The following is a 17,587-nucleotide window of genomic DNA, read 5'->3' as shown; positions in this document are numbered from 1 at the left end:
GGGACATGTTTTTGCATTATGGAATAAGTAAGAAACATAGAGGAATCCACATACTCTATCAGTTAGTGATTTTAGAGCCAACGGTTGCGAATAGGCGACGCACATCCGCCGTGTCAGTATGGTTATTCGCCCTCCGGGATGATTGACATGAGAATTGCCAGCTGGATTTTTGTGAGAAATGCGTCTTACACTGGTTGATCTTTAAACACTACTCGTCTGCATTTTTCTCCTCACGTTGGGCCTACTATTGTTGTAATGCTCTTGAAGTAGACCTATATATATATTCGGAAGAATCATCGCTTCTGAAAACCGCAGCAGACAAGTAAGTTGTTTGTGGTGACATGAAGCTATAGTCGGAGAGTACAATGTAACACTTGTTTATCCTGCTTGACAGGGAACGGAATCCTACACATGACCGAGGTGTCGTGTCAAACTCAACATCTAATACGAACAAAGAAGGCAATCGTTTACGAATGTTGAATTTTAATGGATCAACTTTATTTAAGTTCCGGCATTTAATAGTGTGAGATCATTATCTGAACACTTGGCTGAAATATTCAGGCAATAGCCTACGATATAGAAAACATACGTATAGACAGACTATAATTTATTAAAGACTAATGGTGTGGGTCACGTGCTATTATTATTTCTGCTAGCCTAACTAGTAGGCCAACATATTAAATATGAGGCCAAAAAAGGGTAACAGTTGTGATTTTATGAGGGGGTACAATTGCTATTGAGAAAGCCTATCAGTTTTTAATACAACTGTGTGTGTGTGCGTGCGCGTGCGTGTACCAGGATGCTGATATCCTCTTGCGAAAGGACTCCCACTGATCAAACAGTAATCATAGATATAGCTACCCCCTTTAACAGCTCTCTGAGCAGTTGCCACACCTTCTTCATGCTTTATAAATCTTCACTTACAACAACATAGATATGAGTTTCAAACACTTTAATAACAAAGAGTTGTAACATTGGCAGTGCAATAAGAGAAGTACACAAAAGTGAACTGAATTGATAAATATTTTGTAATACTTCAAACTGCTGTTTTGTTTCTTGTAGGACATGGATATAGAGAATGGAGAGCTGTTTTTCGGACACAAGGAGGACAGTATGTCAGAGGAGAGTTGGGGACTGGAAGGGCCATTTTCTTGCTCTGATGTTATCTATGCTGGCTCTGAAAAACCCCTCGATGAATGCACGGTAGACCCCCAAAGTGTGCGGATGGTTTCCCATTATGACTAGTTGTACAATATAGTGAGCCAAGTTGTAAAGACCTGGGGCAATATTTACTCAACTTTATTTATTAACTCATTATTAACATGTAATAATGTATTATGCCCATTTGCTTAAAGTATTACCAAATTCCTCTCCATATGTTACAGGGTCTAAACAACAGCGAGCCAGAGGATGTGCTTTATGCCATCAATCCAAATGACGTCTTCCCTACCAGAGACCCAGTGGAGACCTCCTCAGAGAGCGACAGTGGCATCTCTGAGGAACCCTGCTCCAAGAGCCACCTAACTGCCACGGTGGACCCCTCTCAGGTCCCAACAACTGTCTATCAGGTGGTCTATGACATCAGCACCCTGGCCAACATCAAGACGGAGCCAGAGCAGCATAGTGTTGATGTCATTTCCATAGAACTGGGTGAGTGTGTGTGTGTGTGCGTGTGTGTGTGCGTGTGCGTGTGTGTGTGTGTGTGTATGCTTGCGCACACGCATCTGTGTGTGTGAGTCCATGTGTGTTGGGTGGGAGTTTACTCTCTTTTCCTATGTCTTCTGCTACAGATGAGTGGAGTTCTCAGATGTTGATCTCGGAGTCCTGTATCGTCAACGAGTTACCCCTAGTATCCGCTGGTAGATTTGACCATGGTCACCTTTCTACCCTCTCTGGTTCCACCTCAGGCCCCACCAGTCCAGACAGCCCGCTGGTGAGACTTAAAAGGGGCAAGTTGACTCCAAAATAAGAGTTTTAAAAAATATTTTCACACCACAAAAGTGGTCTTATGCCAAGATAAGTCCATATTCAATGGCATCTGTTGTGAAGATCCCACCGTATGCATTAGGACAAAGCTGCAGGGCTCAATCCCAAATGAGTAGGGAATGTTTTTACCATCTAATTAGATGTAATTACATAGTGACAATCTTTCCCACTTATTTATAATGGAGGCCTGCAAATTTATTGTAAAGATGTGGTGAAATCCATAGGCCTCAATCTCTAATGAATGGAGAAGATGGGCACAATAAGAAGATAGTGGGGGAGGGGGATTGTTAGTCTGAGCCCCGGTGGTTGTTCAAGTGTCTCTCTATGGGATTATGGCGGTGAGGATTATAAACACAATATCCTCTTCTCCTGATCAGCTTTACCCTGATCTCACACTGACTGAGGAGGAGCAGAAACTGCTGAACCAAGAGGGGATCTCTCTGCCCAACAACCTGCCCCTCACCAAGGTCAGACACACACGCACGGTAGATGGTACACTATTCTATGTACCCCAAATCCATTACTTCCCTGCATGCACTTGGATTACATTACTTTTGCATAACAACTTTGACATAACAAATGACTTTGCTGTATATTTTATATGATTTGACGGAAATTGTTTAGCACTGAGTTGAATTGCATCTAAATGTACTGGACTGAATTCCCTTCTAGGCTGAGGAACGGATTCTGAAAAAAGTGAGACGCAAAATACGCAACAAACAGTCAGCCCAAGACAGCCGTCGCAGGAAGAAGGACTATGTGGATGGGCTTGAGAGCAGGTGAGGCCTGAGGCTTCAATTAGGCTCCATGAAAATTGGACCCACTATGTAGTTCATGGTGGATAATATCCTCTATAAACAAGTCACTTGCATTTCCTTAGCATTTTCAAATGTGGTACAACAGTGAGGCATGTGCAGTAGGAAGTCCTGACAATGGGTCCTTCTGTTCTATTCTGCCACTGAGTTATTGTTGACTTTCCCCAATGGGGTGACACTATCGGACAGTAGGAATACTTTTCTGTCAGTGACCCTAGGTATTTTCTGTGTCTCAGGGCAGCGGCTTGCTCAGTGCAAAACAAAGAGCTGCAGAGGACCGTGGAACAGCTGGAGAAACACAACATGTAAGTAAATTGGCTAACATCACCTTTTTGCACTGATGATGCTCAATGAAGATGTTTGTGTCTTGTTAGTTCTGGTGTTTTATAATATCTCCATGCACAGGTCTCTCCTGGCTCAGCTGCACAGACTACAGTCACTGATCAAGCAGACGGTCACTAAAGCAGCACAGACCAGCACCTGCGTCATGGTGAGATCAACATGTCTTTCATCCATGTCTTTGGGTACTTTCAGGGTGATCTTAAAAAAAAGTTAATTGAACGGTGTGTTTCCCATTAGATTATCATCTTCTCTCTGGGCCTCATCATCTTCCCAAGTTACAGCCCCTTCCACTGGGGCGCCTCATCCATAGAAGAGGACTATACACCAAAAGGAGGTTAGTTATCCATTTAGGAATTAATAATGGATCATTTTTCTTCTGAAAACTATGAAAGTTAAATAGCCTTCCCTCTTCTTTACCATTTCAGTTATCTCCAGAAACATCCTCACAGATCCTGCTTCATCCTTGCAAGCTGCTGAGGAAGTGGACAACCGTATCATTCAGCCCAATTCCCTACTCGTTTCCCGTGACCTCAGCCAATCAGATCCCCCGGATGCTTCCATAATACTAAAGCAACCAATAGAAAGTCCCAAAATCACTGACATTGAGGGTGTGGCCCTGGAGGAGAGCCAACCAGGGATCAGCTCGACTCTGGTTGACGGGCAGACTGAAACTCTGGCAAAGGTGTCAGCAAGAGGAAAAGGGAGTGCAAGCCTTGACCCCACCAAACCAGCCCACACTGATGAGATGTAGACATTGTTGATGAACTAGTTTGACTATATTCCATTTGCTTTATAGAGCTCTTCAAAGCTCCTTGAATTTATTATGAACAATGGACAAGTCCAATATGCTGCCACATTACCACATTGGTTTATGAACAAGACCCCTTTAGGTGCATTCAATGCCTAACCATTGCCTTACTCTATTTTGGTGCTGTGGTGCAAACAAAGTTTATTCTGGGATTCGGTGGAATGGTCCTCAAAATGGGTTAAACATTTTTGACTGTTTTGACTTTTCTATTTAAGCACCACTTCTTAATGTTTGTATGGTAAAGGTTTCAGTACATTTCTAACTTTGAACTCCGAGGAGTTAGTTAGTACATCCTGTGGGAAGGATGAAGGTTGTTAGATTGTAGCTGGAAAAACACCACAGATATGAATATATTGTTTTGGCTGTGCATACTTTAAGCAAGTCTTCGTGTACACCACACACACACTCCCTGAAAGTGAGCCTACACTGATGGATTATGTTTTGGACTAACTACCTACTCGTGTGCAAACTGTTTGTGAAACTGCCTAGCTAGTTTCTGACTGGCATCTGTGCTCAATGTAGTTTGCAGCTCCCATAACTGAATGCTGAGAGACTCATTTTGCACTGTAAGCAAACTGTCATATCTTTTGTGTGTACTTAAAAATGTCCTTTGGCCCTCATTCGGTTAAGAGATTAACAGTGTGTACAATCCAAACATGTCCTTATCTTAAGCATGAAATTGTGGTCCAAATGTATACTCTTCACAGAACTTGCTATCCTAATTTTAGTGGTTGCTGGTGTCCTATTTTATTTGCTTTACTTTACTTTTTATATTTATTAAATGGGAACAATACTGGTTTTGCTTTATCGTAATTATATAGCCTACCTGAAGTTTGACTATTCAGAGCATTGAAGAAATCCATGAAAAAATGTATTGACAACTGCCATAACTACGCTTGCCCTAAGGATAACCTCATGCTTTTGAATGCTGTTGAAGATGATGAGTTCCCCTCTTTACCGGTTACTCCGTGCAAACCTCCACCCTCCAAAAAACCAAACATGGACTCTGACATCGTGGCTACCCTCTCCTTACCTATCAACTCCAGGTCTGACGCCATTGAGACAATGGTAGGCGCGAACACCGTGGTAATCAAAGGCTTGAAAAAGACTGTGGAGTTTGCATGTGATGTAATCAAGGATGTCAAATGATGCGTTAAAGGTGGAACAGAATAACAATGTCTACCATAGAGGTCTCACTGATCTGGAGCAATACACAAGAAGATGGAACCTGAGACTACGGTGTGCCAGAGATGGAGAATGAGGATATGTGACAAGAGGCTATCCGCATCTGCCAAGAAGTTATGCCTGCAGAGAAGAACAAAGTTGGTGATACCATCGACGTTGTGCATCGCCTCGGCAAGAAGCAACAGCAAAACGATTCAAGACCAAGGGGTATCATCATCCTCTTCACTGCCAGATTCTACAGGGATGCTGTCTGGAAAGCTGCTAGGAAGAACTCGTTCCTTCAGAGCCATGGTCTGCGTTTCGCCGAGCATCTCAGCCCAGAGGATGCTTACTTCGTCTGAGGACAAGGCTTCATCAACGGTTCGGAAATCCATTTTCATCCCTAGAATCTCACCAGAGTGAACAGATTGATGGTTTCAGCCATGGTATTCTCATTTTCCTTGTACTGATTAACGTTACCTAACAAGCCTCAGGTGACTCTTTTTCGGAACACTCAGGTACCTCAATAATTTATTAGCTTGTTCTTGTATGACCAGACCAGAAGAAGGTGTATTTTGTTTACAAACTCATGAAGAAGACTGAAAGTTGTATTTATTTTTATGCATACAGTAACTAAAATACTGTTTTAAAGGGGCATACAGGTCTGTTCTGACTTTATACAGTTATTGTTCTATTTAGTTATTAATACTTATTGCCAAGTGAAAAAGGTCTTAGGAATGTGTATATGTGAAAAAAAATTTGACTCTTTATTTTTTTTTATGATCAGTTTTCATATGCACTTAAAATAGTAGGTACCCTTTTATTTTTTAAATTAATATTTTGTATTTTATTTTTATTTCTCAGAATAGTCCCTGATAACACTAAAGAGGGTTTTTAGTCTCTCTTACTACAGAGAACCCTTGGTTTGGTTTTGAAAATAATTTTCTGTTAAGTTGAATTTCAAAAGCCGGAAAACAACTAGCTCAGAGTTTATGGTATAAGCTATTTTCTCTTTAAGTTGACTTAAATGGTGCAGATCTCGGTTCCTTATGGCTTATGTTCACTGCTCCAACGTTTTTGACTCATCCTACAGTTTATACTTCTATATTGTCTTTGTTGTTTTGTCTTTGTCTATAGTTTCTCTTAATGCTAGGGGGTTACGAAACAATGTGAAGCGCAAGGTCTTATTTTTATTTGCTAAACAATTTCGAACAGATTTTTGCTTTTTTCAAGAGTCTCACTCAATTTCTACTGATGCCAACTTCTGGAGGTCACAGTGGGACAACGATATTTGGCTTTCTCATGGATCTGAACGCTCCGCTGGTGTCACTACAATGAAAAATACCTTTGGTGGTAATATTCTACACTCGGAATGTGACCCATTTGGTCACTTTATTTGTCTTGTGATCAGTTACAATGACATTACGCTCATTACTGTAAACTTCTACGGGTACAACACCAAACATGAAAATCATGAGTTCCTTGAAACTATAGAGAAACATATACTTCATTGTTTATCTAAATTTCCCAATTTGTTATTATTGATAGGAGGGGACTTTAACATTACTATAGATAATTCATCTGATAGATGGCCCCCAGGTAGGCCAACCAGTCTGAATTTGGGTTTAATACTTTTTATTGAAAAGTTTGTTCTTACTGATATATGGAGAGAGAGGTTTCCGGCTGACAGATCGTTCACTTGGAGTAACAAAACAGGTTCCATAGAGTCCAGAATAGATTTTTGGCTTATATCCAAATGTATTGATAGTGAGTGTGTTACTACAAATATTTGTGCTACTCCTCTCACAGTTCATATGGCCATTTACATTGATATCAAAATATTTACCCTTGATACTGACCTTGATAGAGCATCCTACTCGAAGCTATACGCTAGACGAGGTGTGTCAGTAAAATTAAGTATGTGTGTAACGGTCGTCGTAGTGGATGGACCAAGGCGCAGCGGGTTGAGTGCTCATATTAACTTTATTAGAACACTTATAAACAAAACAAGACAAACGACCGGACGACAAACAGTCTTGGAGGCAACACACAGCTATGCAAAGAACAACCTCCCACAAATCCCATGACAAACACATTCCTATTTATAGGACCTTCAATCAGAGGCAACGATAGACAGCTGCCTCCAATTGAAGGCACCAACCCCAATTACCTAAACATAGAAATAGAAATGACTAGACAGAACATAGAAATACACTAACATAGAACAATGACAAAAACCCCGGAATACATAAACCAAACACCCCTCTACATACACACACACCCCAAACCATATAAAACAAATACCCCCTGCCACGTCCTGACCAAACTATAATAACAAATAACCCCTTTACTGGTCAGGACGTGACAGTACCCCCCCCCAAAGGTGCAGACCCCAGATGCACCTTACAAAAAAAATCTTACAAAAATAAACCCCTAAAACTAAATGGAGGGAAGGGAGGGTGGCTGCCATCACCGACGGCTCCCGTGCTACACCCCCCGTCCCCAAACCTCCTACAGTGGAGGTGGCTTAGGCTTAGGCCTTAGTCCCCTACCTGACCAGTCCACCCCCACTGAATACCTCGGCCTGAAGCCTGTCACTGTAGACCCTGGACTGGACTTTGGGAGCTCCGGACTGTAGGGCGACTCTGGGAGCTCCGGACTGTAGGACGACTCTGGGAGCTCTGGACTGTAGGACGACTCTGGGAGCTCCGGACTGTAGGACGACTCTGGGAGCTCCGGACTGTAGGGCGACTCTGGGAGCTCCGGACTGTAGGACGATCCTGGGAGCTCCGGACTGTAGGACGACTCTGGGAGCTCCGGACTGTAGGACGACTCTGGGAGCTCCGGACTGTAGGACGACTCTGGGAGCTCCGGACTGTAGGCCGACTCACTCGGTTCCGGACTGTAGGCCGACTCACTTGGTTCCGGACTGTAGGCCGACTCACTCGGTTCCGGACTGTAGGCCGACTCACTCGGTTCCGGACAGTGGGCCGTCTCTCTTGGTTCCGGACAGTGGGCCGTCTCTCTTGGTTCCGGACAGTGGGCCGTCTCTCTTGGTTCCGGACAGTGGGCCGTCTCTCTTGGTTCCGAACAGTGGGCCGTCTCTCTTGGTTCCGGACAGTGGGCCGCCTCTCTTGGTTCTGGACAGTGGGCCATCTCTCTTGGTTCCGGACAGTGGGCCGTCTGTCTACAGGGCACTGTCGCTGGAGGCTCTGGACGAGGCACTGTTGCCGGACACTCTGGACTAGGCACTGTGGCCGGAAGTTCTGGACGAGGCACTGTTGCCGGAAGGCCTGGTGCGTGGGGCTGGCTTAGGATGCGCCAGACTAAGGACACGCACCACAGGGCTAGTACGAGGAGCAGGGACAGTACGAGCTGGACTGGGCTGACGCACCGGAGCCTGGTGCGTGGTGCTGGTAATGGAGGTACCAGACTGGAGACACGCACCCCAGGGCTAGTGCGAGGAGCAGGAACAGGACGTACTGGACTGGGCTGACGCACTGGAAGCCTGGTGCGTGGGGCTGGTACTGGAGGTATCAGACTGGAGACACGCACCTCAAGGCTAGTGTGAGGAGCGGGAACAGGATACACTGGACCGTGAAGGCGCACTGGCGGTCTCGAGCGCTGTACTGGCTCCACCCTTACTGGCTGGATGCCCGCTTCCCCCTGGCAAATGCGGGGCGCTGGCACCGCGCACACCGGCCTGTAAATGCTTGGCCTCGACGCCGTGCGCATCACTCCAACGCACGGGACCTGACCAGTAATAGTCTGCCTCCAATAAGCACGGGGAGTTGGCTTGCGGCTTAATCCTGGCCCCGCCAAACTACCCGTGTGCCCCCCCCCCCAATTGTTTTTTTATTGGGGCTGCCTCTCAGGCTTAAATGCCAACCATGTACCCCTGTAACAGTCCCGGTCTTCGTTCCACTTTTTCCGTTCCTCTCTTGCTGTCTCCACCTGTCTCCATGGCAGGGTCTTGTCCCCTGCCATTATCTCCTCCCATGTCCACGATGTCCTCCACTCCCTTTTCTCCCTGGCCCAGGATCCTTCCTCCTCCTGGGCCCGCTGCTTGGTCCGTGGTTGGTGGGAGATTCTATAACGCTTGGACGTCGTGGGTGTGGAGTCAGGCGCAGGAGGCAGAAAAATGTTTGGTACAATATATATATATTTAATAAGTACCACAAAAGAGGAAAAAATGCCCAAACACAACAGAGCGTAACAAATCCAAAGTCCAACACGATACACAACACGAACACAGTGAAAACACGTAACAAGCCCGCACCAACAACATGGAGTAAACAGAAGCAGCCACCACTCTACCATCGATGGAAGAACGGGTCCTCCACCACACCACCGTCCTCCATCGGATTGGGTCAGCCATGGACCAGATGATGGAGAGGATGGATCGATGGGAGAGGAGTGGTTTCCTCCTTTCACCTCCGGCTCACCCGACGAGTCCACCTACTCCACTCCCTTCCCCGTCTGGATCTGGGGCACTGCGTCTGACGCCTCCGAGGGAGTACGATGGAGCAGCGGCAGGGTGCCAGGGTTTTCTATTACAACTAGAGTTATACCTGGCGACCGTGAGGCCGACTCCCTCGGGGGAGGAGAGTGTGAGCCTCCTCATCTCCTGCCTGACGGGTCGAGCATTGGAGTGGGCCAACGCTGTTTGGAATGGACCAGACCCATTAAGGAATAACTACCCTGAGTTCACCCGCCGCTTCAGGGCTGTATTCGATCACCCCCCAGAAGGACGAGCGGTGGGTGAACGACTGTTCCACCTCAGACAGGAGATGAGGAGCGCGCAAGACTTTGCCCTAGAGTTCCGGACCTTGGCGGCTGGGGCTGGGTGGAACGACAGGGCCCTAATGGACCACTACAGGTCTAGCCTCCGGGAGGACGTCCGCAGGGAGCTAGCGTGTCGGGATACTACACTCTCCCTAGATGAACTCATCGACATGTCTATACGACTGGACAATCTGCTGGCTGCCCGCGGGCGTTCAGAAAGGGTCCTGTCAGTTCCATCTCCTAGCCTACCTACGCCCATTTCTATGGAGCTAGGGGGAACCGCGTCAAGGGGAACCGGAGGAGGGCGCCCCTCCTGCACCAATTGTGGTCGCCGAGGACACACGGCTGACCGGTGCTGGGGGGGTCCCTCTGGGAGTCGAAAAGGCAGGCAGAACACCTCGTTCATCCCAGGTGAGTCAGCACCACACTCACCCAGAATCCTCTGTTGGTCACATGTTTGTCTTCATTTTTTTCCATGATTTTGCTCCCTTTTCCCAGCATAAGGCACTAGTCGATTTAGGCGCAACTGGGAACTTTATCGATAGCGGACTCGCCCTTAAGTTGGGAATTCCGCTGGTACCGTTAGAATGTGAGAGATGGCGGTGGAAATGCCTTTATGTGCAAATATTTATATACTAACCATAATATCAAAATAAACTCTGATTCACGCAAAAATATTTTGTGCTCCTCTCACTACGACTCGGGAAAACATGGTTTATTTGGCTACAGATGAAATACACTATATGTTATGAACTTTACAGGGTGTTTAAGTGCACGGTGATGAGCTTGATGTTCCTTTCCAATAAATATCGAGGGTCTTATTCTGATGACATGATGATCAATGTTTGGCTGCCATTTAACAAACAAAAATGATCTCTCTCATCATGTAGGTAGCCTACCCGCACTGTATCTGCGAGCTGTTGGCTAGAGTGCACATGCCAAGACCAGAGATTTGCTGTATAACGCAACATTTCTTCTTAGATTACCAACAGTTGAGTTGAGAATGTGATAGAAACCCATTTAACTTGTATTTTTGTATTCAGTACATGAGAATTGAACCGCAAAAGTAATTTTTATGTGCACTACGTCATCACGCAGAGACTGTTATCCGTAACAAGTCAATTTGATGGAAACACATCTCTGGTGAGAAAATTGAATCAGTTTGTATGCAGATTTTAGAATATTCACATAAAAATCTGTCGCCAATTGGATGGAAGCCTAGCTACTGTCACAGATACATTATCAGTGTCCTCGACTCAAGTCTGAGGAGGGACCCACTTGAATTTGTCAAATAGAAACTAAATGGATTTAGTTTTTATGCAGATTTTAGAATATTCACATGAAAATCTGTTGCCAATTGGATGGAAGCCTAGCTACTGTCAGTAAAAACTAAATCCACAACATTCAACACTTGGCAGACATTTGATACAGGTCAAAGGTAAGATCATCAGTACATAGTTACATCAGATAATGATAAAGTAACAGGTGCCAAACGGCTTCATTAAATATGGTAATTAAACATTCATGGTTAACTCCTTTTTCCCTTCCCCAAGGGAATGCTTCTGTCTGCATCTCCCCACAGATACAATCTACTGCAGCCATCATCCTCCACATACAATCTACTGCAGCCCTCATCCTCCACATTCAATCTACTGCAGCCCTCATCCTCCACATACAACACCCGTTCTGCCAGTCACATTCTGTTAAAGGTCCCCAAAGCGCACACGTCCCTGGGTCGCTCGACTTTTCAGTTCGCTGCAGCTAGCAACTGGAACGAGCTGGATCAAACACTCAAACTGGGCAGTTTTATCTCAATCGCTTCATTCAAGGACTCAATCATGGACACTCTTACTGACAGTTGTGGCTGCTTTGTGTGATGTATTTGTGGTCTCTGCCTTCTTGCCTTTTGTGCTGTTGTCTGCCCAATAATGTTTACCCTGTTTTGTGCTTCTGCCGTGTTGTGCTCCTACCATGTTGTTGCTACCATGCTGTGTTGCTGCCATGCTATGTTGTCTTAGGTCTCTCTTTATGTAGTGTTGTCTCTAGTCGTGATGTGTGTTGTGTCTTATATTTTTTTTATCCCAGCCCGTCACCGCAGGAGGCCTTTTGGTAGGCTGTAATTGTATTAAGAATTTGTTCATAACTAGCTTGCTTAGTTAAATAAATAAAAATAAACGTTTATTACCTATCTATCCACAGTAACTAAAATACAGGAAAATGGTTACTATCATTTCCCATTACAAATACCTAATTGTTGTAAGATCTGGCATGTGTCTGCAATGTTTCGGGCAAGAACTGTTGTGGATTTCAAGTGCTCAAGAAGTTGTGTGTGTTTATGCCAGTTTGATTTCAGACACTTGGTGGCAGCCTACTCCATAGTTTAGTGGTGCCCGATGTGTTACTTCACTCCAGCTGTGTGCTTCATAGACCAGTGTTTCTTAACCCATTTTGAACCAGTATCCAGGATGATACCAATTAAACTAGCACATTAGAACTGCCATCAGACAGTAGTTTTCCCTTTACTCTCTCTCTTCTAGTCATCCATCTGGTCACCAAAATCACCAACGTCATTGACAACGTCATCGTTTCAGCTCGGGCTGATGAAGTGGTACGTACCACAGTGTCAGATTTGATCTCACCAGAGAAATAGTTTGGTGAATCCTCAAATGCAGGGATGAGGGAATTTCAAACAAGTTAGTTGAGTTGAATGTGACATTGTTTTCATCCTTTTCTAACTCTAGGAAATTGAGGAAATGAGACAGGTGGGCTCCTACAAGAAAGGCACCATGACAACAGGACACAATGTTGCAGACCTTGCTGTCATTCTGAAGATATTGCCTTCTGGTAAGTTTTTACCTAAATGCATTTATAATGTCCCTATTACTTGATAATCACTACTCTGAGGAAATAGGGTAGTGGATGGAACACGGTCAAAACTGACCACTAATATGACTGTTTCTCCCAGTGGAGACAGTGACCGCTCTGGGAACCAAGGTGGTGGAGAACCTATGCACACAGGACCCTTCAGAAGGTAATGCACATCACTTTTCTTTACATTATCATCAGTCTTTTCCTCATACATCTCCCCTCAGAACCTAATCAAGTATCTGACACAATTACACATGATTTTAGGTCTGGATTTCATGAGATTATGACATTGGTAATCTACAGTATGTGTGGGATCTGGTTCTGGCCTATCAGGGTGAAGGTCCTGGTCCGTTTGCTGAAGGACCTGAGGACCCGCTTCCCATGCACAGCTGTCTGCATACACTCAATTTATCGATTTTTATGTTGTATGTCTGTCCTGACCCCGTTTTAGCAAACTGGTTGTCTTTGTTGGAGAGTTTGTGTGTTGAACCTGAAGAGGTGTAAAAACCACTCCCATATGTTAGTGTCCTCATTAGACTTCAGTGTGGGCATAATATTTGGATTTCCTGAACCTCATGTAGTGGGCCTGCTCCTGACAAGCTTCATTTGGAGGAGAGGTTTTGGTTTGCTCAGCAGTTGGATACGCACTCATTGGTCTTTAGGTGTCATTTATTACCCAAGCAAACTGCACTTTACGAGGCCAAAGAAATGGCCAGCCCTGCTATTTTAACGTTGACACAACAGTCAAAATGCGTACTGGCACAAGATGCTGCCTGCCTGCTTAGTCTGTTTTTCCGTGGTGAAGATTTTCGGTTTCTCTCTCCCTCTCTGTCCAGGGTCACTCTGCAGTCATGAACAACCCTAAGCAGACAGCCACTAGCCCTCAATGTGGCCTTCAGGCAGATGCTGTCATCAGGGCTTTTCTTGCCTGGTTCAGCTGGGATCGCAGACCCCTGTGAGAATGGACACTACCGTGTATTCACTGTCATGAACCTGGAGCAACAGGTACTTGCCTGCCCGCCTCTGTCCATTACATTTACATTTTTGGTCATTTAGCAGATGCTCTTATCCAGAGCGATTTAACAGGAGCAATTAGGGTTAAGTGCCTTGCTCAAGGGCACATCGACAGATTTTCCACCTAGTCGGCTCTGGCTCAGAACTCTTAAGCGTTATGCTACCTGCCAGCCGTCTCTTATCCTATCTTGTAAGAGTGTAAACCTGCACTTTCTGAATGCAATCTTGAATTATTGTTTGATTTACGTTTTTTTTTTTTTGCTCGTCTAAACCGTAGTCTGCAAGACAGTAGTCTTGGCCTAATTTGTAATACTAAGGTATCAAACAATACATTTTCAGTGTGTTCTCCACATTACACCAAGATGCCGACATAACATTTGCTCTGTCCAGGACATGGTGTAACCCCCCTCCTCAGACCCTGGTGAGGTTGCTGTCTCATGGCGGCTACATGAAGATTCTGGGTCTGGATGGAGACGCTAGCCGTAAGTCAACTCACCTGAACATGAGGCATTTGCAGCACTTTTATTACATTTTTACATTTTAGTCATTTAGCAGACGCTCTTATCCAGAGCGACTTACAGTAGTGAATACATACATTTCATACATTTTTTTGTATTTTTTATTTTTTCTGTGCTGGCCCCCCGTGGGAATCAAACCCACAACCCTGGTGTTGCAAACACCATGCTCTACCAACTGAGCTACAGGGAAGGCCAGGAAGGTCACTTATTAGTGATTGAACTTTCTCCCCCACGCACGTTTACCTGTTCTGTCCTCTCTGGTCAGATCTGGTGGTGGAGACATCCACGTGGGATGGAGTGACAGTGAAGCCTTCTGAGAAGGCGTATGAGAAGATTCCGCAGTTGGAATTGGAGGTGGATGATGAGGATGGTGATGTAGAAATGGAGGGCATGGACGCTAAAGAGGGCATGGACGCTAAAGAGTGATTGTGGTAAAGGGCTTTATTCAGTTTGTCATTCGACTGTGTTGCATAGTCCCCTTCTGAGGAGGGATGGGGATTTATATTTTATTTTTGTACCATCTCCTACCCGTGCCCAGTTTAAGGGCTTGTTTTGTTTTCAGACAAACCTGATATTAGGGACACAAGGTGTGGCTTCCTATGTTTGATTTCACAGTCTTGTTAACAGAAATTGAACTATTTTCTCTTGGCTTATTGTATGTCAAAGATTTTGATAAAAAAATATATTTTATTGGAAAATCTTATTTCTATGGTCACTCCCAATTGATGGTGCTCCAGTGTACAGTTTCTCACTGAGCTGGTTGTCAAAAATGTATAGATCATGTCAGTTTGGTGTCTGAAGATACTGAGCAGCCAGTGGAGACCAGACGTGTCTCTGTTTATGTTATCTGGACTATTACATACAGCGGTGGTGTTGTCAGTAATAACTGGCCTTTAATCAATGAACCCAATTACGGAGTCCCTTGACAGAAGAACTGCAAAATGTCATAATCAGTTAGAGGAGCTGCGAAGGGAGGGGGAGGCAGTAAGCTGCTGGCACTCAGCAATTAAACCCAAGGCTGGCTTATTGAGGTTTTCTCTGGCTAGACAGAGATCGAGCCATGGCTGATAGAATATCATCTATTTTGTTTGATATGAGTGCACAAAATACTATGCTATTGGTATGAAATCTTTAAAGTATCTGTTTCAGCGCTTTTGTAAGCCATTCAACTCAAGGATTTATTCTGCCCCACACATCAAACAGAGCTTTTTCAATATTTAAACTTTTTCTTGAATAATTAAGCTCAATAAACATGCCGTAGTTATTGTTGATACTCTAGCTGACTAACCACATCCTCTTCAAATGGAATGTTGCAACTGTGGTATTGGAGTACTTGTCCTGAGACGGCAGAGGTTTAAACTTTTGCATCTTTCTGAGGGTTCCAACCATTCCGAGAAAAAACATAGCTGGATAGACTACTTTTGTGTCAAAATAACAAAAGTGATGCTGGTGTTTTTCTCTTGGACCTTGACTATGGTTAGCTTTTCAATGGGTTGTTGATTTGCATTATTCGTCCACTCGTACCTGTATACAGTTTGAAAATGGCAGATTTGGACACTAATAAGCTTAGAAATTGGAACGCTGTACGTAAAATCAGAGCTCTGGCTCTGCGCTTCACAGCTCTAAATGGGTTTTGACAGACAGCCGTTCTGAACTTGAGCACCGCGTAGGACAAGAAGTTGCCCCCATCCCTCCTGCTAATTGGGCAGGTAGCCTAGTGGTTAGAGCGTTGGGCCAGTAACTGAAAGGTTGCTAGATCGAATCCCAGAGCTGACAATGTAAAAATCTGTCTTTCTGCCCCTGAACAAGGCAGTTAACTGTTCCTAGGCTGTCATTGTAAATAAGAATTTGTTCTTAACAGACTTGCCTAGTTAAATATTAAAATAAATTACGAGGGCTCTATGTATTTTCAAAGATAAGACATTGACAACTATTAATAAATACGGCTTTGATGTCATACAATCAAGCCAAACACCGTGAGTACAAATGGGCACTTCACATTACCATATGAAACTTGTAATATACAGTGTTCATGTTTATGATCACTATGTTTGTACAGTCGTGGCCAAAAGTTTTGAGAATGACACAAATATTAATTTTCACAAAGTCTGCTGCCTCAGTTTGTATGATGGCAATTTGCATATACTCCAGAATGAGTGATCCGATGAATTGCAATTAATTGCAAAGTCCCTCTTTGCCATGCAAATGAACTGAATCCCCCAAAAACATTTACACTGCATTTCAGCCCTGCCACAAAAGGACCAGCTGACATCATGTCAGTGATTCTCTCGTTAACACAGGTGTGAGTGTTGACAAGGACAAGGCTGGGGATCACTCTGTCATGCTGATTGAGTTTGAATAACAGACTGGAAACTTCAAAAGTAGGGTGGTGCTTGGAATCATTGTTCTTCCTCTGTCAACCATGGTTACCTGGAAGGAAACACGTGCCATCATCATTGCTTTGCACAAAAAGGGCTTCACAGGCAAGGATATTGCTGCCAGTAAGATTGCACCTAAATCAACCATTTATCGGATCATCAAGAACTTCAAGGAGAGCGGTTCAATTGTTGTGAAGAAGGCTTCAGGGCACCCAAGAAAGTCCAGCAAGCGCCAGGACTGTCTCCTAAAGTTGATTCAGCTGCGGGATCGGGGCACCACCGGTACAGAGCTTGCTCAGGAATGGCAGCAGGCAGGTGTGAGTGCATCTGCACGCACAGTGAGGCAAAGACTTTTGGAGGATGATCAGTCCTTTGTCATGCCAACAGTAAAGCATCCTGAGCCCATTGATGTGTGGGGTTGCTTCTCAGCCAAGGGAGTGGGCTCACTCACAATTTTGTCTAAGAACACAGCCATCAATAAAGAATGGTACCAACACATCCTCCGAGAGCACCTTCTCCCAACCATCCAGGAACAGTTTGGTGACGAACAATGCCTTTTCCAGCATGATGGAGCACCTTGCCATGAGGCAAAAGTGATAACTAAGTGGCTCAGGGAACAAAACATTGATATTTTGGGTCCATGGCCAGGAAACTCCCCAGACCTTAATACCATTGAGAACTTGTGGTCAATCCTCAAGAGGTGGGTGGACAAACAAAAACCCACAAATTCTGACAAACTCCAAGCATTGATTATGCATGAATGGGCTGCCATCAGTCAGGATGTGGCCCAGAAGTTAATTGACAGCATTCCAGGGCAGATTGCAGAGGTCTTGAAAAAGAAGGGTCAACACTGCAAATATTGACTCTTTGCATCAACTTCATGTAATTGTCAATAAAAGCATTTGACAC

At 44.6% G+C, this 17,587-nt stretch overlaps 1 protein-coding gene across 2 annotated transcripts; it reads left to right on the top strand.

Moving 5' to 3' along the window:
- The first annotated feature begins 117 nt into the window (after nucleotides 1–117).
- LOC115179843 (cyclic AMP-responsive element-binding protein 3-like protein 4) lies at nucleotides 118–4,761 on the top strand. Of its 2 annotated transcripts, none has more exons than XM_029741691.1 (10): nucleotides 118–322; nucleotides 1,063–1,203; nucleotides 1,386–1,650; nucleotides 1,791–1,933; nucleotides 2,364–2,453; nucleotides 2,659–2,765; nucleotides 3,038–3,106; nucleotides 3,207–3,291; nucleotides 3,381–3,477; nucleotides 3,569–4,761. In XM_029741691.1, the coding sequence occupies exons 2-10, from the start codon at nucleotides 1,066–1,068 to the stop codon at nucleotides 3,892–3,894; spliced, it is 1,320 nt and encodes a 439-aa protein (XP_029597551.1). In that variant the 5' UTR covers nucleotides 118–322; nucleotides 1,063–1,065; the 3' UTR covers nucleotides 3,895–4,761. The 2 variants fall into 2 exon arrangements, with proteins under 2 accessions (XP_029597551.1, XP_029597542.1); XM_029741682.1 differs by having other exon boundaries at nucleotides 119–322; nucleotides 1,063–1,218.
- Nucleotides 4,762–17,587: the final 12,826 nt, after the last annotated feature.

The sequence above is a fragment of the Salmo trutta genome, chromosome 3 (assembly GCF_901001165.1).
Source record: "Salmo trutta chromosome 3, fSalTru1.1, whole genome shotgun sequence".
Lineage (NCBI taxonomy): Eukaryota > Metazoa > Chordata > Actinopteri > Salmoniformes > Salmonidae > Salmo > Salmo trutta.
This window is presented reverse-complemented; position numbering and strand designations above follow the sequence as displayed.

Excerpts from the sequence above, each read along its gene's own strand:
- LOC115179843 (XM_029741682.1), top strand. The coding sequence starts at position 1,066 with ATGGATATAGAGAATGGAGAGCTGTTTTTCGGACACAAGGAGGACAGT. Across the intron at positions 1,651-1,790 it reads TGTCATTTCCATAGAACTGG|ATGAGTGGAGTTCTCAGATG; the intron begins GTGAGTGTGTGT and ends CTTCTGCTACAG. Across the intron at positions 3,292-3,380 it reads AGACCAGCACCTGCGTCATG|ATTATCATCTTCTCTCTGGG; the intron begins GTGAGATCAACA and ends GTTTCCCATTAG.